Genomic DNA, 23,543 nt, shown 5'->3' on the forward strand with positions numbered 1-23,543 from the left:
CTTCTTTTCCTCATTTATTAGCCGCCCCCCTCCCCCCGCCCTTTCTGGATGCAGGTGGGCCTTGCCCCCTTTTCTCCGGCAGGTCCTAGACAGTCGAAGAGTGCCTTGAGGAGAGGGGCTGTGCCTCGGAACTTCTCTCGGCGCCCAGAGAACTGCTGTATACGCAGCAGGCGCTCACTAATGCTATCAGTGGCAGTAAAAGAGCCCACAGCTCTTATTTTTTAGAGTCTTCAGCTTCTACCCCATTCCTCCTCCTTCACTGCTGTCCATGAAATGGTGCACTCTTCCTTTAAGACTAAAATGGTGGCTTGCTACGATCAGGACTGCACTTCCGGTGGGGAGGGGGGCGGGACCCCAGCCCGCTCACGCCGGAAGTGGTTTGCGTTTTCAAGATGGCGACTCCCTATGTAACTGATGAGACCGGCGGTGAGTGCGGGAGATGTGGAGCCGCTTCTCCCCGGGCTCTCGGGGTAGGGGTTCGGACTTGGAAAGGGGTCTGTGCCCCGCCCATCCCGGGGCCCCTCCTTTGCCCCGCCCTCCGGACCGCCTTCCCCATTCATTCTCTCCTACGGGGTGTCACCTGCGCCCCCTTCTGGTCTCGTGTTTGGGGGGTCTTCGCTTCCGGTCACCCAAACCGTGGGGTCCTTCAATGCTGGACCTTGCTCCAGGACCCTCACGGGCCCTTAGCTTTCGTCCAGAAGTTGGAGCTGCCATATCTCTTTTGGGTTTTTCAGGCTTGGGGACTCCTACACTCTCAGTTCCCTCCAATTCCTGCTCTCCCCCTCTTCCCCTCCCCTCCCCCATCTCTCAGTGTACCTGCTTTCTGCTCTACCCTAGCCCCGTTTAAATTCTTTTTCTTGAAGCTATATTTGTTGGAGACCTCCTCATTGCTACATAGTTCTTTTTTCCACTCTCCCTTATTTTCATTGTTGGGTCACTGAGGTACAGAGGTGTGAAGGGAAGAGGGACCTAATACAACTTTCAGCTAGAGTTTTCTCCTTGATGGCACCACCCTTCTGTACCTTCTCTGGCGATGGTGATGGGAGTTGAGGGATCTAAGGTGGTAGAAGGTGAACAAGAAGGTGTCTAGTGGCCTCTCAAGCCGTGTGATAAGTTTACAGAACCCACTGTGCCTTCTGATCAGAGAAGATTTTCCCACCTGGCTGATTGAGATGCTGAAATATCTGTTGTGTATGTGAGGTTTATGTGTTGAAAACTGAAAATCAAGATTTTCATTTTGGCTGTAGCCCATCCTAATTTCCCCACCTTCAGAAAAATGTGTATATCTACCCAGTGACAGTCAAATAAGATAGTATATGTGAAAGCAATTTATAAAACGCTGTGCAAGGCAAAGTATTACTGTTTTTTGTAGCCCTCGTTGTGTATGTGTATTCTGTAGAAGTGACAGTGTGTGTGTGCTTTGGTACATGCGGTCTGTTTTAAAATGTACCTTTTATGCCTCTTGCTTTGCTTGTTTTCCATGTTACTTACATCTCAATCCACCTCTCCTATGGTATCTAATGACAACCCAAGTCTCTGCTACTTCTCTGCAACCTCACCTTTCAAAGTGGTACAACCTCTTCTCTTGCTCTCTACATAGTAGGTACTTCTTCAGTTTGCTTCTTTTAATGTGTGCTTTGGATACTCATTGTCCAGTACACTTCTCTTTATTCTTAATCGTTTTCTTTAAACTGATTTAACGGACATCCAGATATCACATCTCACCCTACCCTCCCACCAAGAGGTATCTTCTGTTCTCTGTGACTGTGTGGAAGAGAAGGAATCACACTGCTTTTTTGCTTTCTCTTACTACTTCCAGATCATTGATCTACCACGGTCACTGTAAGTCTCATGGAAGGTACTGCCATGCAATTATAGAATTTTCTCTAAAACCTGCCCATTCACTGCTCACAAGGACCCTGATGTAGCATATCTTTTTCTTTTTTCTTTTCTTTTATTCTGTTTCTCAGTGTCTCCACTCATTCTCAGTGTCTTCAGCATCTTTGGAATACTCTTATTGTATAGTTCCTCAGCATGAGGCCATTAACTTTCCTTTGAATTTTCAAACCAGCCACACATTAGAATCACTACAATCTGGAACTACATATCCTACCACATAGGACATCACCTATGACACTGCTTCCCCCTTCAGGTGTTCCCCATCACTTATTTTCGCTTCCTTACCCAGTCACCTTTTTTACTTCCACATGCCCATAGAATCAGCTTTTTGCCCTCCTTAGGTTCTCTGGTCCTTGACCTTTCCCATTTCATTGAGTCTACCAGTATCTTCATGACTACTTTTTTGTTTGTTTTTTTTTGCGGTTCGCGGGCCTCTCACTGTTGTGGTCTCTCCCGTTGCGGAGCACAGGCTTTGGACGCGCAGGCTCAGCAGCCATGGCTCACGGGCCCAGCCACTCCGCGGCATGTGGGATCTTCCCGGACAGGGGCACGAACCCGGGTCCCCTGCATCGGCAGGCACACTCTCAACCACTGCGCCACCAGGGAAGCCCTTCATGACTACTTTTGATGCTACCCTGCTAGACCTCTGTGAACAGTCACTATCCTCATTGCTTTCCTCATTCATTTTGATCTTCAATACTAAGCAAGCACTTCTGTTATCTTGAATCATACCCATCTACTGTTTTCTTGGCTTCAGCTTCTAGGCCGCAGCACATGGCTAGAGAAAAGGCACAGACAGTAGCACATTCAGTATAATATAACTTAATGTTAACTTCTGCCAAGATCACAGCTTTTCTCCAATTCTTCTTTGTTGGTTTGCTTACATTCTACCATGGCTATTTCCCCTACCTTTCTCAGCTCTCGGTGACTTTCCCTTTTAATTCCCCTTCTTGTGGCAGATGGCCTCATTTTCTGTTTCATTGAGAAATCAAGGTCTGTTATTTCTGTTTCTTTCCTCTTCATAGCCTGATTTCTTGAATATCAGGTCCACACATACTATTTCCATTTCCTCACTGCTTACTTGTTCCTCAACTTTTTTTTTCTGGCCTTGCGGCTTTCAGGATCTTAGTTCCCTGACTAGGGATTGAACCTGGGCCACAGCAGTGAAAGCACCGAATCCTAAGGACTGGACTGCCGGGAATTCCCTGTTCCTTAACTCTTCAAAATGGTTTCTTTCTAGCACTAGCCTCTCTCCTGAGTTGTCAGTTCTAATTGTTTGGTGAGTAGCTTTCATTCTTGGATATACTGTCACACCTTAAATCCAGTCTGACCATAATCGATATCAGTTTTTCCTTCCTTATTTCTGTTAAAGGCACCATTGTTCTAGCCAACCCAAGATCAGCTTATTGCATCATTTCTCTCTTTCTTTATTTTAAATAGACTTTACTTTTTAGAACAGTTTTAGATTTATAGAAAAATTGAGAAAATGATACAGTTCCCATATACCTTAAACTCAGTTTCCCCTGTTATTAACATCTTATGTTAGTATGGTATCGTTATTGCAATTAATGAACCGATATTCATACATTGTTATTAACTAAGGTCCATACATTATTCAGATTTCCTTAGTTTTTACCTAATTTTTTTTCTGTTCCAGGATCCCATATTAAGTTTAGTTCTCATGTCTCCTTAAACTCCTATTGGCTGTGACAGTTTCTCAGACTTTCCTTGTTTTGGATGACTTTAACAGTTCTGAGGAGTATTGGTCAGTTATTTTTGTAGGATGCCCCTCTATTGGAATTTGATGTTTGTCTCATGATTAGACTGGGGTTATGTGTTTTTTAGGGGAGGACCATAGAAGTAAAGTGAGGTTTTCATCATAGTACATATACTATGTATTGAGGATACATAGTATCACAAAGATTTTTTTACTCTTGATATTTACCATGATCTCCTGACTGAGGTAGTGTTTGTAAAGTTTCTCCACTGTAAAGTTACTTTTTTCCCCTTCTCCTTTCCATTTTGTACTCTTAAGAAAGTCACTATTCACAGCCCACACTTAAAGAGTGGGGAGTTATGCTACCTTCCTTAAGGATGGAGTATTTATACACATCATTTGAAATTCTTTTGCACAGATTTGTCTCTTCTCTGCCATTCATTTATTTATTTATTATTTTTTTCTGCCATTTATTTATTTGATCAGTTATGTGTATCAATATGAACTTCGGGTTATTTATTTTATTGCTCAAATGTTTCAGCTTTGAACATTGGGAGCTCTTTTAGTTGGCCCTGTGTCCCTTTGACATATCCCCATCAGTGTAGGGTTTTTTTTGTTTGTTTGTTTTGTTTTGTTAGCTCTTTCTTACTTTCTGGCACTAGAAGCTGCTCCAGGCTCATCTTGCATATTTCCTGGCCCAGTCCTAGAATCAGCTATTTCTCTAAGGAGCCCTTGTTCCTTTTACTTAAGAATGGTGTGGGAAACCAAGATCAGAGCACTAGGTGTTTTTGTTGTTATTAACAAAATGAACTGGGGTGTTGTTTTTGCATTGACTTTTACTCCCTCTTCTACCCCCAACCCTCCAGTTGTCAAAGTATCATTTTCTGTTTCTGCTGTTGTTACCCTTCTCCCATCTTCAATGCTTGTTAGCTACATGGCCTGGGAATTTTAAGCCTAGGGAATCCAAGGTTTAGTTTTCTCATCAATGAAATAGGAATAATAACTCCTACAACATAGGATTATTGTGAGGATTAAAATTTAAATGAAATAATGTACATGTCTAGCGCATAGAAAGTACCCAAGAAATGGTTCTGTAATTATTACTGTTATAAAGATTAGGGATTAGAATAGATTACATGTGTAAGGTATCAAGCAGAGTACTTGAATCAGTCTAAGTGCCTGATAAAATTCTAGTTTCCTTTATCCTGCAAATATTGCTGTGACCTCCTAAACAGTTGTCCTACCTCTGTCTCTCTCTGTTTCAGTTCATTTGACACACTGTTACCAGATTACTGCTCCTTAAGTACAAATTTAATTATTTAATTTTTGTTCAATATAATTTGTCCACTGTTCAATTTGGCATATACCCTTCTGATCTCTATTTTTCTGTGCATTTTTAAAACATTTTTTAATCAGATGGTATTTACATTTTTATGTGTTGCCTTTTCATTTAACCTCACGACATAAGTATTCTTCTTTGCTATTAAAAACTCTTTGAAAACATCTTTTAAAATACTGGCAGAGTGTTTTATTATTTGGGCATACACCCTCTCTTACCTTTCTACTGTTATTGGACTTCTAGATTGTTTCCAGAATTTTTGTTATAAGAACTCTATGAATATTTTTGTGCATAAATTTTTGTCTGCATTTAGGGTTATTTTCTCTTTTTTTAAAATTAATTAATTTATTTTTGGCTGCATTGGGTCTTCGTTGCTGTGCACGGGCTTTCCCTAGTTGCAGCGAGTGGGGGCTACTCTTTGTTGTGGTGCGCGAGCCTCTCACTGTAGTGGCTTCTGTTGTTGCGGAGCACAGGCTCCAGGAATGCGGGCTTCAGTAGTTGCGGCACATGGGCTCAGTAGTTGTGGCTCGCGGGCTTTAGAGCGCAGGCTCAGTAGTTGTGGCTCACGGGCTTAGTTGCTCCGCGGCATGTGGGATCTTCCCAGACCAGGGCTCGAACCCGTGTCCCCTGCATTGTCAGGCGGACTCTCAACTGCTGCGCCACCAGGGAAGCCCTAGGGTTATTTTGTTAGGACAGATTTCTCAAAAGTCGAATTACTGGATTGGAGGATACAAACTTTTATTTATTTATTTTTATGTAATTATAAAATTAATTTATATTGATTGTAGAAAACTTGGAAAATATTTTCATAACTAGTATAAAATATAAGTCCCATGCATATTTGGTAATTGCAGAGCCCAAAGATAACTACAATTACATTTCCTTTTAGTTTTTCTTTCTCTGCATATATATAGCATATCTATTTAACATAATTTGGATCATACCGAATGGCTGTACTTCCCCAAGTATGATTCTCAGAACACTTAGTAGTCCTGTGAGATGTGCTGTAAAATAAAAAACTAAAATAAAAATAAGCTTCCTGTGGTCAAATAAATTTGGGAAACACTGTAAACCACATTTCCGTTGGAATATTCACATGAACGAGAACATAACTCATTTAAGTCTTGCTGATAAGAACAAAAAATTTTTTTCCTATGTTTAACCCAGAATTTCTCAAACTTATTTAACAATTTTTTGGTAATAACCTTACAGAAGTAGTGTTACAATATCTTACAGAAGTAGTGTTTTATTACATAACAATATTTAGGAAATGCTGCTGTATGTTAGGACTACCTTATACTCTCTCTCTCTTAGTTAGCCAGATTGCTTGCTTTCTTTCTTTTTTTTTTTTTTTTTTTTGCGGTACGCGGGCCTGTCCCTGTTGTGGCCTCTCCCGTTGCGGAGCACAGGCTTCGGACGCGCAGGCTCAGTGGCCATGGCTCACGGGCCCAGCCGCTCTGTGGCATGTGGGATCTTCCCGGACCGGGGCACGAACCTGTGTCCCCTGCATCAGCAGGCGGACTCTCAACCACTGCGCCACCAGGGAAGCCCCCACATTGCTTTCTGAAGGGTTTTACCATTGACAGTATATGAATATACTGGTTTCATCACTTCTTGGACTGCACTGGTATTCTGATCTTTAAAAATTCTACTGCTTTGATAGGTAAAAATGATGTTTTAATTTGTATTTCCTTTGATTACTAGTGAGGTTGAACTTTCTGGTATTCTTCTTCACTTATAACACAATACAGAATAGTGGTGTAAAAAGCACAGCCTTTGGAACCCACAGCCTGGATTCGAATTCTACTGCAGTTTACTGACATTGTAACTTTGGGCAAATTATTAAATTTCTCATCATCTGTGAAACGAATAATCCTTCATGGAGTTGTGAAAATGAAATAATGTATATAAACAGGGACTTCCCTGGCAGTCCAGTGGTTAAGACTTCGTCTTCCAATGCAGGGGATGCGGGTTCAATCCCTGGTCAGGGAGCTAAGATCCTACATGCCTCGCAGCCAAAAGACCAAAACATAAAACAGAAGCAATATTGTAACAAATTCAATAAAGACTTTAAAAATGGTCCATGTCAAAAAAATCTTAAAAAAGAAAAATTATATATATATATATATACAAAAAAAAAAACACTGAGTACTATCCTTGTCATGAAGCAAGCACTCAATAAAGGGTAGCTGCTGTTATCTTTTTGGAATTGACTCTCAAATTTACATATGGACCATTCACTTTTACATTTAAGATACTCCTCTCTAATATGAGCACAAACCACTTTTCAGTACAGTATCATCACATACTATATCTCTGCCTAAACTCTCTAGTGAAACTGGGCAGTATAGTATAAAACAGGTTGAATAGGAATGTTCTGGTATGTAAGCTTTGGCGTCAGGACTGAGTTCAGACTGCAGCTACATGCTGCCTTTGTGATCTTGGACATATCTTCAACCTCTTGAAGGCTATTTCCTCAGCTGTAGATCATAATAATCTACCTATTGTCTAGATTCAGTCAGGTAGTGTATGTAAAGTTCCCGGTGTAAAGTACCCACTCATTAATAAACATTCTTTCCTAACTGTTCTTAACATACTGTGAGTTTTACACTGCCATCATTTTGCTTGTTATTCTTCTTGGAATGCCCTTTCCCTTCCTTTCTCTGCCTGCAAAAATATCAGCCACTGATTTACTGTTGTGATTATTACTACTGCTTCCTACTTTTTGAGGTCAAGTCCCTGAGATTTTCCTAATTTCCTGTCACCTTCCCCCATCAAATGGGGTGTGGTTATTTATTCTCTTGAAATCTTCTATTAGTTATGTGTCCGTGTCTCTTAGGGATACCTAAGACATTTATACTTTTGTCTTATTCTTTGTTTGCCTGACTCGCCCACCTTTTTCCTTACTTAAACTGTAAATTTCTTGAAAGTAGGGGCCATTTTACTGATCTTGATAATCCCTGTAGCACTTCATATAGTATTTTTCTCATAGGAGGCTTTCAATAAACATTCATTGCACTTAATTATAGTCTGGCTTCTGACCACTCTACTTGTCTGAGGCTGTATTCTTGAATATAATTAGGGATTTCCAAATTTCCAAAATCAATAACCTTTTCCTACTCAGTTCTGCTTTTCCTTAATCTCTCTGTAATATTTAATACTGTTAATCACCTGCTGTTACTCCAAACTCTTTTGGTCTCCATGGAGTAGTACTGTCCTGGTCCTTTTTTTCTAAGGATTATTTCCTAGTGTTGCTGACACCTTTTCTTCTTTGAGGAAAATAATCATGACTGTTTTTCCAGGGTCATTCCTCCAGATTGGATCTTCTTTTTAATATTTTCTCTATGTTAGAAACCATGTCTGGATGACTAATAAAAAAAAAGAAAAAAAAGAAACCACATCTAAGTCTTATAATTGTTGGCCCTCAGGTCATCCTCAGGCTCAGATCTGTGACCCAGATCTCCTTTCTTAACTTTGAAACAGGCCCCAGGGATTCAGCACACCTTTAAGAGTCACTTCCACCTAACCCCTTCGAGTTCTTTCAAGCCTTGCTGTGTTGTCTCTTCACTGTCTTCCTGCCACCCCTGAAAACAAAGCCCTTTTCAGTTTAAGGAAATAGATTGAGGATTACAAAATAGCAGATGTGGGGAAATAACAAAGCTTACAAAGTTCTTATAGTAGCAGTCTCTAACCTCTAGTTTCTGGTTCTCTCAAAGATGCTACTGAAAATCATGGTATTCTGCCCATGGTTTTTATTTCTAGGGTTAGGAATCAGCAAACCTCTCCCTTCTTTTTGACTGTACCTTTGGATACCATCAAGGCCAGAGACTGAAACCAGATAACATAAAATAGGTATTCCTTTGTGATAATGGGCTATTTGTATCTCTGAGGGCTTCCAGTTAGGATGGCCATTCAAGAAGCTTCTGCCCTATCTTTTCTCACACTCCATCTTTTTCTTTTGTTTTTTTTTTTTGCTGTGTTTTATTTATTAAATTTTTTTATTGGAGTATAGTTGCTTTACACTGCTGTGTCAGTTTCTGCTGTACAGCTAAGTTAATCAGCCATATGTATACATATATCCCCTCTTTTTTGGATTTCCTTCCCATTTAGGTCACCACAGAGCACCGAGTAGAGTTCCCTGTGCTATACAGTAGGTTCTCATTAGTCATCTATTTTATACATAGTATTGTATATATGTCAGTCCCAATCTCCCAGTTCATCCCACCCACCCTGCCCTTTCTCCCTTGTTTTCCATACATTTGTTCTCTCCGTCTCTGTCTCTATTTCTGCTTTACAGATGAGATCATCTATACCGTTTTTCTAGATTCCACATATATGCGTTAATATATGGTACTTGTTTTTCTCTTTGTGACTTACTTCACTCTGTATGAGAGGATCTAGGTCCATCCACGCCTTTGCCATCTTTACTAGTCTTAAGGCTTCAACTATAATCTCTGCAGTGTACTTAAATGTATGTTTCTAGCATTGTCCCTTTCTCCTTAATTCCATGTAAAAACACTTCCTGTCTAGAATTGAATTAGTTACTTTCACAAGGTTTTCTCCTATGGACTCTTTTTTTTTTTTTTTAAATAAATTTATTTATTTTTGGCTGCGTTGGGTCTTCCTTGCTGCGCATGGGCTTTCTCTAGTTGCGGCGAGCGGGGGTTACTCTTCGTTGTGGTCCGTAGGCTTCTCATTGCAGTGGCTTCTCTTGTTACAGAGCACAGGCTCTAGGCACACAGGCTTCAGTAGTTGTTTCACGTGGGCCTCAGTAGTTGTGGCTCGCAGGCTCCATAGTTGTGGCTCGCAGGCTCTAGAGCGCAGGCTCAGTAGTTGTGGCGCACGGGCTTAGTTGCTCTGCGGCATGTGGGATCTTCCTGGACCAGGGCTCGAACCCATGTCCCCTGCATTGGCAGGCAGATTCTTAACCACTGCGCCACCAAGGAAGCCCTGCCTTTCTTTCTTTCTTTTTTTTTTTTTTTGGTCTACCTTTCTTTTTAATTAGAATGCATGCTCCAAGAAGGCAAGACCCTTGCTTGCTTTATTCATTCATTGTTGTATCCCTAGCTCCTGTTACATTGCCCGCCACAGCAGCAAGTACTCAATAAACATTTAAAATCCATGTGTGAATAATGTTATTACTATACGCACTACATGCCCACAGGGATGTTGTGAAAAATAAGAGAAAACGTGAAAAGCACCAGATTAAATCCACCGTAGCACAATGATTTCCTCTCTCTCATTCAAATCTTGGCAGTCTTCAGATCCTGACTACTTATTCTTCATAATGAATTTCTCTTTCATTTTCTTTTCAACACTTATAGAGACCATTTAAATCAAGTCTTCTCACATTGCAGCTATTGCTTTCATTTTTTTCTACCTTTAGTTTATGTTACACATTTTTCAGGTTAATCTTCTTAAAGCAATGCTTTGTGCAGATCATATGCACTCTCTTAATGGCCTTCAGTGTTCTCCCACCTTCTGAAGCTTGAGTCCAAACTCAAGAGGAGGTTGGATACCTTTCATATTCTGACTAATTTACCTCTAGTCTCTTTTTCCATTACATATGCTTTTTGCCAAAATATACTGGATTCTTGCTATTCCCTAATATGATGCTTAACTTTATTTATTCATTAATTTGAATTAATTACAGTCTTTCATGGACCAGGCCCTTTGCTTCAAAGATCAAAGGCAAAGTTTCTGCTCTTAAGCAGGCAAACAATTATTTTAAACATTAGATCATGATAAAAGGCCACACCAGGTGCTGTGGGTGCACAAAGGGCAACTTCTAAACTGGTTTGGGTTGGTGAGGTCGGGAAGGACTTCACTGAGGAGTTTATACGTGAACTGGACCTTTAAAGACCAATAGGCGTTAACTAAGATAAGAATCAAGAAAAGTCTATTCCAAGCCAAAGGAAGATTGTTTTAAAAGCAAAAAGGCATAGAGAATAAAGACACAGGTGAGATTTGTGACTATTTCAGTGGCTGGAGCAGAGAGTGTGAATGACTGGGTGTGAAGAGGCTGGAGACTAGCGAGAGCTGGGTCAAGAAGGCCTTTGTGTGTGGTTCCATCTTCCATGTAAATACCCTAAGGGCAACAGGAATCCAGGAAGAATTTTAAGTAGTCTGATTTGTCCCTTTGTTTATGTTGTCCTATAAGCCTGAAATACTTCCCTTTCTCATCTTTCCTCATAACCACACTCCGATCCACCTGTCTAAATCCTGCTCATCTTCCAAAGATCACAAAGATGCTTTGTCCTCCATAAAATTTTACTTTACCTGGTCAAAAGTAATTTCACTCTCCTTTGTGTCTCCAAAGCCGCTTGGATTTGAAACCCAAAATGAGATTTTTAAAAACCTACAATATAGCAACAACATTAATTGGAATTTTTAAAAGGAAAAGTTATTTATAAGCCAATCACCAACATAACTTTTCGTATTGCACCTTCTTTTCTAAACTTATGAATATGCATAACATTTAATAATAAATCATAGCGTATATAACTTTATGTTTTTGTTTTTGTTTTTTTTGCTGTACGCGGGCCTCTCACCGTTGTGGCCCCTCCCTTTGCGGAGCACAGGCTCCGGACGCGCAGGCCCAGCGGCCATGGCTCACGGGCCCAGCCGCTCCGCGGCATGTGGGATCCTCCCGGACCGGGCACGAATCCGTGTCCCCTGCATCGGCAGGCGGACTCTCAACCACTGCACCACCAGGGAAGACCTAACTTTATGTTTTATATTCCGTTATATCATATTAATGATTAAAAATTTTTGGTCATTTTTAATGGCTATATTATAAACCACTCCTGTATAACTGGATGTGAAGTTTATTTTTAATTTTTAGCTATTTATAAATAACGCCATAGTTTTCACATGATTACTGTCCCTTTCTTCTTTTTTCTGTTTTCGTTTTTTCCTGTTGGAATTATTTCCTTATGCTAAATTTTCAAGATTGGCATTGCTAAAACGAAGTGTGTTGAAGTGCCTTTGGCTTTAACCTCTTTATGCTTCCCCCAGTCAGTGAATTACCAAGTGAGGTTGATCCTTTGGTGACGTGGCTGGCATCATTCTCTTCCTTTCCATTCTCAGTTAGTTCTGTCTCTCATGCCAGGATTATTGCAGTCGTTTTTTTGAAAGATGATTATTTTTTTAATTTACTTATTTTATTTCTTTTTGGCTGCATTGGGTCTTTGTTGCTGTGCGCGGGCTTTCTCTAGTTGCGGTGAGCGGGAGCTACTCTTCATTGCAGTGCACGGGCTTCGCACTGCGGTGGCTTCTCTTGTTGCAGAGCACGGGCCCTAGGTGGACGGGCTTCAGTAGTTGTGGCGCACGGGCTTAGCTGCTCCACGGCATGTGGGATCTTCCTGGACCAGGGCTCAAACCCGTGTCCCCTGCATTGGCAGGTGGATTTTTAACCACTGGGCCACCAGGGAAGTGCCTGTTTTTTCATTTTTGAATTTTTACTCTTGTCTCTAAACTGTTGCAGCTCAGCAAACAATATTCTCAGTGGCCCTCTTTTTTTTTTTTTTTTTGCGGTATGCGGGCCTCTCACTGTTGTGGCCTCTCCCGTCGCGGAGCACAGGCGCCGGACACGCAGGCTCAGCGGCCATGGCTCACGGGATTAACCGCTCCGCGGCATGTGGGATCTTCCCGAACTGGGGCACGAACCCGTGTCCCCTGCATCGGCAGGCGGACTCTCAACCACTGCGCCACCAGGGAAGCCCCTCAGTGGCCCTCTTTTATTCACCAGATAAATTCCAAATTCCTTGACCTTGTTTTTAAGGCTTTCTAAGGTCTGGCCCCATTTTTAATTTTCAACCTAGCTTCATGTTATTCCCCATCATGAGCTGTCTGGTTCTCCTGGGCTCCTCTGTTTTCTGTTCTTTACATACTCAGGCCATCCCCAAATCCAAGCCTTCCTTGGTGCATGTTTGTTCTTTCTCCCATCCCCTCTACCTGTCAAATCTTACCCATTTTCTTTAACACTTTTTGTTTTAGTTTTAATTTATTAATGATATTTGCCTTTTGAACAAAAACCCAATTCATGTAACAATGTATAATCCCCGTGGGAGGCTCTGGACTGGACTTTTAATTTTGTTAACCTTTTTTATTTTCTTCTTTTTCCTTTTTTTTTTAACAAGTTATACTAAAAAAAGTTACACTAAAAAAAAGAAAAACAAGACTAACACAAGATATAAATATATATATGTGTTTTTTTTAGGAATATGTTATTAAAGCTTAATGGTTTCTACCACCTCTTCTTCCAGGTTATTCCTCTTAAGGTAACCAGCATTAAAGTCTTGGTATCTTGGTATGTGTCCTTCCACACCTTTCTCTTTGCCCCTATACACAAACTGTCTGGACCTCTAAGTGCTGCTCCTTGCCCCAAAAAGAATGGGAGCACCCTCTACACCAGCAGTTCTCAAAATGTTGTCCAGGACCCTTGGGGATTCCCTAAGACCCTATCAGGAGGTCTGCAAGCACAACTATTTTGATAATATACTGAGGTGTTATTTGCCCTTTTACTGGGTTGACATTTGCACTGAGGGTACAAAAGCAATGGTGGGTAAAACTGCTGGCCTCTTAGCATTAATCAAGGTGGTGGCACCAAACCGTACTGGTCATTGTGTTCTTCACTGCCACATGCTTGCAGTAAATAATGCCAGTTTCACTTAAGAGTATCCTTGATGATGCAATAAAAAATTATTAATTTTATTAAACTCTGGCTCTTTAATACACATCTTTTTATCTATTTTTCCAGGTTTATTGAGATATGACTGACATTTAACATTGTGTACAATGTTATAGGTGTACAAGGTGATGATTTGATACACATATATATTGCGAAAGGTTTACCACAATAAGGTTAGTTAACACATCCTTTACCTCACATAATTACCTTTTCATTGATTTATGGTGAGAACACTGAAACTCTACTCTCATAGCAACTTTCAAGTATACAGTTCAGTTTTGCTGACGATAGTCACCATGCTGTACCTTATACCTCCAGAACTTACTCATCTTATAACTGAAAATTAAACATCTTTTTAGAGTTCTCTGTGAATTAAATGGGAAGTAAGCATGAAACACTGCTGCACACTGAAGTGGTGTCTCAAGGAAAAGCACTGGCGCAGTTGTCGGAGTTGTAAGCTAAACAAGCTTCCTTTTCATGGAACTCTATTTTTCCTTGAAGGAACCACTGACAAACTATAGTAATTCAGACCTGAGTACCTGATAGGCATTTTCCTGAAAAATGAAAGAAGTGAGCCTGTCATTTCAAGGAAAACAACTCTCAGTGTTTGTTGCCAGGGATAAGATTCAAGCCTTCAAGTGGAAATTAGAATTTTGGAAAACTTGTAACTGCCACTGGAAGCGTGACAGCTTTTCAGTAAAGGGTTTTCTGATGAGATTAACGGATGTGATTTTTTAAAAAAAGATTGCACAGTGAAATGCATAATATTACAAAATAAGAGCATATGGGGGATTCTGAAAAAAGTTTAAGGATCTTTACACATTATTCTGCAACTTGCTTTTTCACTTAGTGTATCATGAATACCATTCAAGGTCAGTACATCTGTATCTAACATTCTTTTTCATAACGGCACGGTGTTCCATCATGTGGATGACCCACGTCTATTTAGTCACTCATCTATTGATGGTCATTCAAGTTGCTTTCAGCTTTTTGCCAATTTAAATAATGCAACAACATTATTATAATGCAAACATCTTTACATATAGCCTGTGTACTGGTGCTTTTATATCTACAGTATGGATTCCTGAAAGTTGACCTATTTTTCACCATCCACCTTAATAAAACTTCCCCTTTTCTACATCCTGGGTCATTTCTCCTTCCTATGATTCTTGTTTTTGCCCTTTTTAGCCTCTTATTCATGTACTGTCCTTTGATGTCCTCATGCTGTTTTGTTTTTTTTAAACTTCCTCTATGCCTGCCCTGTCTTGCCAACTAGATTATAAAAGTAGAAACTCCCTGAGGGCAGGGATGGTGTATTATACAGTTTATAGGCACTCAGTAAATAATGAGAGTGGGATTGAAGGTTGATATGAGAAAAGAATGCCTTAATGGATGCATTTAGTGGAAGGTGCTGGGGGATGCTGTGTGCATTCATGCATTCTTTCACCTTGGGGGCTCTTTGAAAATTAGAAAGAGTAACTCTCTAATTTAATTCTCCCATTTCAGGCAAGTACATCGCTTCAACACAGCGACCTGACGGGACCTGGCGAAAGCAGCGGAGGGTGAAAGAAGGCTATGTGCCCCAGGAGGAGGTCCCAGTGTGCGTGGTTAGGCGTGAGGAGGGAGTATTTAATGGGGTCCCTACAGCAAGAAAGAACATGTGTGCCTATGAGATCAGGGAAGAATTTCCTGATCCCAGGATCCTAGGAAAGGGAAGGAGGGGGCTGGGATTCAGGGATGAGTGAGGGATGAGTAACCAAGTGACTGACAAGTCCTGTTGCTATGGCCTCTGTTCAGCAGAACCTGTAAATAGCATTCAGAGATCCAGAGCTTTAGGACCTAGGGATCCTACAACCTGCAGAGCAGAGGAAAGTTGGGGAGGGGCCAGAGGCAGAGGAAGGAAGCAGGAAAGTGAAAAGGGTGAAATAAATGACAAGGTTAGGAAAAGGGCTCGAAAGGTCAGTGATTCTTTGACACTGTTCCCCGCAGGTATGAGAACAAGTATGTGAAGTTTTTCAAGAGTAAACCAGAACTGCCTCCCGGCCTGAGCCCGGAGGCCACTGCTCCGGTCACCCCATCCAGGCCGGAAGGTGGTGAACCAGGCCTCTCCAAGACAGCCAAACGCAACCTGAAGCGGAAGGAGAAGAGGCGGCAGCAGCAAGAGAAAGGGGAGGCGGAGGCCTTGAGCCGGACTCTCGAGAAGGTGTCCCTGGGAGAGACAGCCCAGGTCCCCAGTGCCCCACAGGCCTCCCGGGCAGCGCCTGCAGCTGCCTCTGACCAGCCTGACTCAGCTGCCACCGCTGAGAAGGCCAAGAAGATAAAGAACCTAAAGAAGAAGCTTCGGCAGGTGGAAGAGCTGCAGCAGCGGATCCAGGCTGGGGAAATCAGCCAGCCCAGCAAAGAGCAGCTGGAGAAGCTAGCGAGGAGGAGGGCGTTGGAGGAGGAGCTAGAGGACTTGGAGCTGGGCCTGTGAGGCCTTTGGGGAATAGAGGATGGACAGCAGAACAAACCATGGGGCTCTCTGGGGTCCTGGGGAATGTGGGCAGCAGCAGTCAGGAGGGGTACCCCCGTACTGGCTCACTTTCACCTCTCATGGCCCAATTCCGTCCTCCAGAGCCTAGCCTCTCCCTCATTCCTTCCCTTTTTTTCCCCAACTCCTATTTTTTTGGACTTTTCTCCCTCCCATTCCCAGTGTTCAAAATCTCAGTGACTATCCCAGGTACCTTTGCTGCTGATTTGGGTGTCTTGTTTTAAAAAAAATTGGGTGGGTGGGAGTCTCTTGGAGAACTGAGGTTGAGGGTAGGGGGAGTACGCCCAAGTCTTGGAGTCTTGGTTCCTGTTCACAGTGTTTATGGGTTATTTCCCCCTCCATCCCTAACCTCTTTTTTTTTTTTTTTTTTTTTAAAGAACAGAATAAACTCAAGTAGACAACATGTTTTGCCTCTCTTCTTTTCAGCTTCTAGTAGGTGTTTTATCCCCTTCAGTTTGGCACAGGAAGATAAGTATTGAGAGTAATATTCTTTTTGATTTTTAAAAATAATGTGTATCACCAAATTAGCAACACTGACTTCTGTACACGTTTGCTCAGACTTCAGTGAATAGAAATTAGTGATATAATAAAACGAAACAGAACAAATTTAATCTGATATTAATTTACATGTATCATCATTATTGTGCTGCATAGCAGTGGGGCCCTAGTATCTCCCTTACTGTTTACTTCTGAAGGTCATTGACCTGATTTTTTTTTTTTTTGGCCACATCGCAGGGCTTGCAGGATCTTAGTTCTCCCACCAGGGATTGAACCGGGCCACTGCAGTGAAAGGGCCGAGTCCTAACCACTGGACCACCAGGGAATTCCTGGGACAGCTCTTTTGAAATTTTACCTTCTCGGATGCCATCCCAAGATGGCATTGTGGGGCAAACTAATGACACAGGAAGAGGAGTTTACAGCCAAAAAGAGCTGTCACTTAATTTTCACATACCCTCTGATTTCCACACCTTCACTTGTCATAATCTTTCTTTCTAGCCAGCTGCCAGAATAGAAACCCACGGAGGAGAAGTCAACCTTAGTTCTTAGCCTGACTCTTAAGGTTCCACCCAATCTGGCCTCATTTCTTGCCATTCTTTTAACTCTAGTCAAACTGCTTCAACTCTACTGAACTTTCATTTCATCGAATGAGCCATATTCTCTGAGCCTTAGTCCTTTGCCCCTGCTGGTCCCTCTGCCTAGAATACTCTTCCTGTCCCCTTCTCCCTAATCAACTCTTTCTTAGCCTTTGGATCTCTGCTTAAATGTTATCTTCTCTGGGAAGACTTTTGTTACTCTCAAATATTAATTAAGGTGTCTTTCTTAACCTGCTTCCTTAACACTCCACGCTTACATTTGTGGTGGCATTTATTATATTGTCACTTGTTTTCTTGTTAGCCCTTCTCCTCCTTATTAGATCATGTGCTCCTCGAGCATTGGGATTGTGTTTATTATCATTGCATCCCGGTGCCCAATATAGTGAATTCTCAGATGTTTGGCTGAATGAATGAAGACAAGCTATGTGGGGAAACAGAAGACGAGGGAAAATGTATGCCTTGCACATCTGAGCAGTTACTGAGAACTTGACTGGGCACCTCAGTGTGAGACCAAAAGTTCAACTTCCCTTGTGTAAGAAAGGCCCCTATGCAATTATAAAGATTTTAAATAAGATTTTTAAATACAAATTTATTATTTATTTTTGGCTGGGTTGGGTCTTCATTGCTGCGCGTGGGCTTTCTCTAGTTGCAGCGAGCAGGGGCTACTCTTCGTTGCGGTGCGTGGGCTTCTCATTGCGGTGGCTTCTCTTGTTGCAGAGCATGGGCTCTAGGTGCGCGGGCTTCAGTAGTTGTGGCTCTCGGGCTTAGTTGCTCCACGGCACGTGGGATCTTCCCGGACCAGGGCTCCAACACGTGTCCCCTGCATTGGCAGGCGGATTCTTAACCATTGCGCCACCAGGGAAGTCCCTTAAATAAGATTTAATTGGCTTATAAGTGGGTATTTGATGCTTTGTAAGTTCAGATGTTATAGAGGAATCTATACTTTAAAAGTCATTATTAGGGAGAGATTATCTGCTTTGCAAAAGCACAGTATTTACCACAGTAAACCTTTAAATTTCCTGGATCTTTAGTGGCTTGGTTAAAGTTTATTTTGATATCTTTTGGGTCCCATCAATCATTGCACTAGTCTGGAGGGATGAAATTAGGAACACATTTTACACAATTCTACACATTGTAGAACCTTCATTTAAGGAAGCTCTTAAGTCATGTAAATCACTAAGCACTGGTCAGATTTAATTAAGTGCTGTGGTAGAGGTATCAGCAATGAGTTGAGGGAGAGCTAAGAAAGAAACTGTTTATTCTAAGTGCGGGGATGGCGAGCCTTAATGGTGAAGTTGGATATTAAGACCATGACTGGCATCTCAAGAAAGACAAGTAGTGGGGAGCAAGTATGTACAAAGGCTTGGCAGCATGAAAGGTATGTGGTAAATTTGCTTTCAATTTTGATTTTTTTTTTTTTTTTGGCCGTGTGGCATGCAGGATCTTAGTTCCCAGAGCAGGGATCGAACCCATACTCCCTGCAGTGGAAGCGAGGAGTCTTAACCACTGGACTGCCAGTGAAGTCCCAATTTGCTTTCAGTTTTGTAGGGGCACATTTTCTTACATAAAATCAATGTTAATTAACTTGATTAATATTACACTAACTTATGTGCAAATGAAAATTTGCACATAAGTTAGTGTTTTTCTATATGTGGGCAATGAAATCAATTTAGAAACTTGTGACCAGTACTGTTTCTTAAGTAGAATATAATAGAGCAGAGACTGATGCTTAATAAGAGTAAATATGTCTCACGATAATTTTGTTTCAGATATATACTATATGAGTATTGGGTTAGAATGTAAGATGTTTTCCTTACCTTTGTTTGCAGGAAAATAAATTTCAAAGCCACTGATGAAATCAATACTGAGGGGCTGAAGCATCACACACACTTTCCTTCTGGTCTTTATATTTGGGATGGGTGGAATAGAAGGATATGAGTTTAATTATTTCCTCAAGGACCCTTATTGCTTATGGTGAAGTACATTAGCCCCTGGCTTTCTTGTTAATCCTGAGACTATATTACTATTTACTTATCATTTCTTTCCTCCTTGCAGATGAATCCTCTCTCCTATTGTGTAAATAGCAAAGATTCTAGGAATCCAGAAGTGAATTATTTTAGGATTGGCCTTCTACCCTCACAGGCTCAGAATCCATGTGTTAGTTTCTTATTGTCCACTAGGTGGTACTGTGAGGGGTCAATGTTTGCAACTTATCTTGTCCCTAGACTCCAGCTTGTTTTGAAATTAGCAGATAGGTTTACTCAGCTAGAAAATCTTTTCTCTTCAGGCTCCCAGGCACTCCAGGATGGGATATATAGATCTCCCTTCCCTACACAACTATAACCTAGAGCTACAAATTGAGGAGGATAGAGAATCTGGGATCGAGAGGGTACCTTTTTTTGTCAGTAACGCCATCTCTCAAAAGAAACAGTAATGCTTTCCATTCTCTCCTGGAAATCAAAGAAGATGCTGAACTGCAGTGGGAGGGAAGGAGATTATAACCCCAAATGGATAACTGGCTGAGTGGGGTAACAGAATTGGCTGAGAGGTGGGGAGAGAAATGTTAAAGGATCTCTTTTTTGGGGAAAGCAACAAGACATAAATTTTGATTAAATTCAGCAAACATTTTTCAAGAGTCTTCTATAGTCCAGGAGAACACAAAGTTGGATAAATTTTGGTATCTCCCTTCTAGAACCTCAAGAAAAACAAAGAAGAAAATACTCAACAATAATAAAGTGTAAAAGATACTCTATTAGGGGCAAGCCGAGAGGGGACTCCTAAGTCCCCCATCTGTGGGGGTGGGGACAGGCAGGTGGTGATCAAGGAAGGCTCCCCAGAGGACATGACTAGTCTGAGTCTGGAAGGATGAGTCCAACATTCTAGAAATCTACAAGGTTCTGCTGTACTCAAGTCTCCCCTGGTGACTTCATTTACTCTTGTGATTTCAATAATTACCTCTGTGCTAATAACTCCCAAACTTTCTCTAACCCGACCACCTCTAAAACCTGCCTATCCAATATCTCCTATGGATGTTGGTGCTTCAGATTCAATTTGTCTAAAACCCAGAACTGAAAGAAGCTTGAGGCTATTGGTTTTTACAGTAGTCATATAGTTCTTATCCTTATTCATTATCTAGGTGGATATCCTAGTCACTACTTGTCTGAACTACTGCAAAAGCACACTAACTGGTCTCCAACTTATATCTCTCTCCACCATCCACTTCCCCCAGTCAGTCCCACACACTTTGATCTTCAACAAGATTTGCTTCCTTTAAGCCCAATGTTGATGGTGTCATTTCTTCAAACAACAACCTTTAACGCATTCCCTTTGGTCTACCCAATGGAGATCAAGCTTATTCATCAGATAATCAAGGCAGTTACTATGGTCTGAATGTTCATGTCCCCCCAGATTCATATGTTGAAATCCTAGTCCCCAAAGGGTATTAGGAGGTGGGACTTTTGGGAGGTGATTAGGTCATGAGGGTGGAGCCCTTGTGAATGAGGTTAATGCTCTTATAAAAGAGACCCCACAAAACTCCCTGCCCCCTTCCACTATGTGAGGATACAAGAAGTCTGAGATCTGGAAAAGGGCCCTCACCTGACCATGCTGGCACCCTGGTCTCAGACTTTCAGCCTCTAGAATTGTGAGCAATAACATTTTTTTCTTTTTATCAAGGTATGTTTGATTTACAATATTATGTATGTTTCAGGTGTACAGCATAGTGATTCACAACTTTAAAACATTATGCTCCATTTATAGTTATTATAAAATATTGGCTATATTCCCTGTGCTGTACAATATATTCTTGTATTTTATTTATTTCATACATAGTAGTTTCTACCTCTTAATTCCCTACTTCTGCCTTGGCCTTTCCCACTGTGAGCAAAAACTTTCTGTTGTTTATAAGCTACCTAGTCTGTGGTATTTTGTTATAGCAGCCTGAATAGACTAAGATAGCACTCAATGTTTTGGTCCTGAATTACTCTTTCTACCTTATGTTCTGATTCCCTTAAGTGCCTTTTATAACTAAACTCACCTATGCAATATTTATTTTCTAAATACAGCTCTTTATTTCTCAGTGTTTACGTTTTTTTCATTTATTTTTTTATTGAAGTATAGTTGATTTACAATGTTGTGTTAATTTCTGCTGTACAGCAAAGTGACTCAGTTATATACATATATATATTCTTTTTTATATTCTGTTCCATTATGGTTTATCCTAAGATATTGAATATAGTCCCCTGTGCTATACAGTAGGACCTTGTTGTTTAACCATTCTATATGTAATAGTTTCATCTACTAACCCCAAACTCCCAGTCCATTCCTCCCTCCCCCTCCCTACCCCCTTGGTAACCACAAGTCTGTTCTCTATGTCTGTGAGTCTGTTTCTGTTTCATAGATAGGTTCATTTGCACCACATTTGAGATTCCACATATAAGTGATATCATATGGTATTTGTCTTTCTGACTTCACTTAGTATGATAATCTCTAGTTGCATCCATGTTGCTGCAGATGGCATTATTTCCTTCTTTTTTATGGCTGGGTAGTATTTCATTGTATATAAGTGCCACATCTTCTTTATCCATTCCTCTGTTGATGGACATTTATGTTGTTTCCATGTCTTGGCTATTGTGAACAGTGCATGTATCTTTTTGAATTATATGCCTAGGAGTGGGATTGCTGGATCATATGGAAATTCTATTTTCAGTTTTCTGAGTCAGTGTTTAAAGTGCTATCTATTTTGGTCAGGGAAAGGTTTCCTGAGCATAACATTAAAGGCAGAAAACATATATAACAAAGGATTTATATTTTATTATATAAAGAGCTCTTGCAAATCAACATTAAAAGACAACCTCTCCAATAGAAAGACAGGCAAAATCCATAAAGAGACAATTCCAATTGATATGGTCAGGTTTAAGTTCCAACCACCATGCTATTTGTTTTCTACTTGTCCTATCCATTTTTACTTCTTTATTCCTGCTCACCTTGGACTATTATTAGTATTTCATTTTATCTCCTATTATTAATTATATTTCTTTATTTTTTTCAGTAGTTGCTCTAGGGTTTACGATATGTATCTTTTTTTTTTTTTGCGGTACGCGGGCCTCTCACTGTTGTGGCCTCTCCTGTTGCGGAGCACAGGCTCCGGACGCGCAGGCTCAGCGGCCATGGCTCACGGGCCCAGCCGCTCTGCGGCATGTGGGATCTTCCCGGACAAGGGCACGAACCCGTGTCCCCTGCATCGGCAGGTGGACTCTCAACCACTGCTCCACCAGGGAAGCCCAGCTTGCGGGATCTTAGTTCCCTGGCCAGGGATTGAACCTGGGCCACAGAAGTAAAAGCACAGTCCTAACCACCGGACTACCAAGGAACTCCCTAAATTTTTTAAATGTCTCTTATATTTACCCACATGCTTACTATTTCTATGCCCTTAATTCTTTTATGTAGATCTGTTTCCTCTTGGTATCATCTTTCTTCAATCTGAAGAACCTCCTTTAATGGTTCTTGTAATGCAAGTGATATATATATATATATATATATATATATATATATAAAATTTATTTTATTATTTATTTATTTTGGCTGCGTTGGGTCTTTTGTTGCTGCACATGGGCTTTCTCTAGTTACAGTAAGTGGGGGTTACTCTTCTTTGCGGTGCACGGGCTTCTCATTGCGGTGGCTTCTCTTGTTGTGGAGCATGGGCTCTAGGCACGAGGGCTTCGGTAGTTGTGGCACACGGGCTCAGTAGCTGTGGCTCACGGGCTCTAGAGCACAGGCCCTGTAGTTGTGGCTCACGGGCTCAGTTGCTTCGTGGCATGTGGGATCTTCCCGGACCAGGGCACGAATCTGTGTCCCCTGCATTGGCAGGCGGATTCTTAATTACTGCACCACCAGGGAAGCCCGCAAGTGATATATATTTTTTCAGCTTTCGTTTGTTTTAAAATTTCTTCTTTGCTTTCATTTTTAATGGGTACTTCCACTGGGTATAGAATTCTAGATTGATACCTTTTTCATTTAGTACTTTTAAAGGTATAATTCCATTGTTTTCTGTCTTGAATTGTTTCTGAAGAGAGTTAGTGGTTATTCTTATATTTGTTTCCATATACATAATGATCTTTTTCTCTGGCTTCTTTTCAGACGTCCTTTTTCTCATTGGTTTTCAGCAATTTTATTAATGCTGTGTCTTGATATAGTGTTCTTTGTGTTTATACTGCTTGTGGTTCATCAAACATTTTGATCTGGGTGTGTTGATATTTTCTTCATTAAATATG

The 23,543-nt window shown here is 41.1% G+C and overlaps 1 protein-coding gene across 1 annotated transcript; it reads left to right on the plus strand.

The window, feature by feature from the left end:
• The first annotated feature begins 380 nt into the window (after positions 1–380).
• On the plus strand, positions 381–16,580 carry PYM1 (PYM homolog 1, exon junction complex associated factor). Its single transcript, XM_032644589.1, has 3 exons — positions 381–426; positions 15,154–15,247; positions 15,637–16,580. Exons 1-3 carry the CDS (start codon positions 393–395, stop codon positions 16,118–16,120), a joined length of 612 nt encoding a protein of 203 aa, XP_032500480.1. The 5' UTR covers positions 381–392; the 3' UTR covers positions 16,121–16,580.
• The last annotated feature ends 6,963 nt before the right edge of the window (positions 16,581–23,543 follow it).

The sequence above is a fragment of the Phocoena sinus genome, chromosome 10 (genome assembly GCF_008692025.1).
Source record: "Phocoena sinus isolate mPhoSin1 chromosome 10, mPhoSin1.pri, whole genome shotgun sequence".
NCBI lineage: Eukaryota > Metazoa > Chordata > Mammalia > Artiodactyla > Phocoenidae > Phocoena > Phocoena sinus.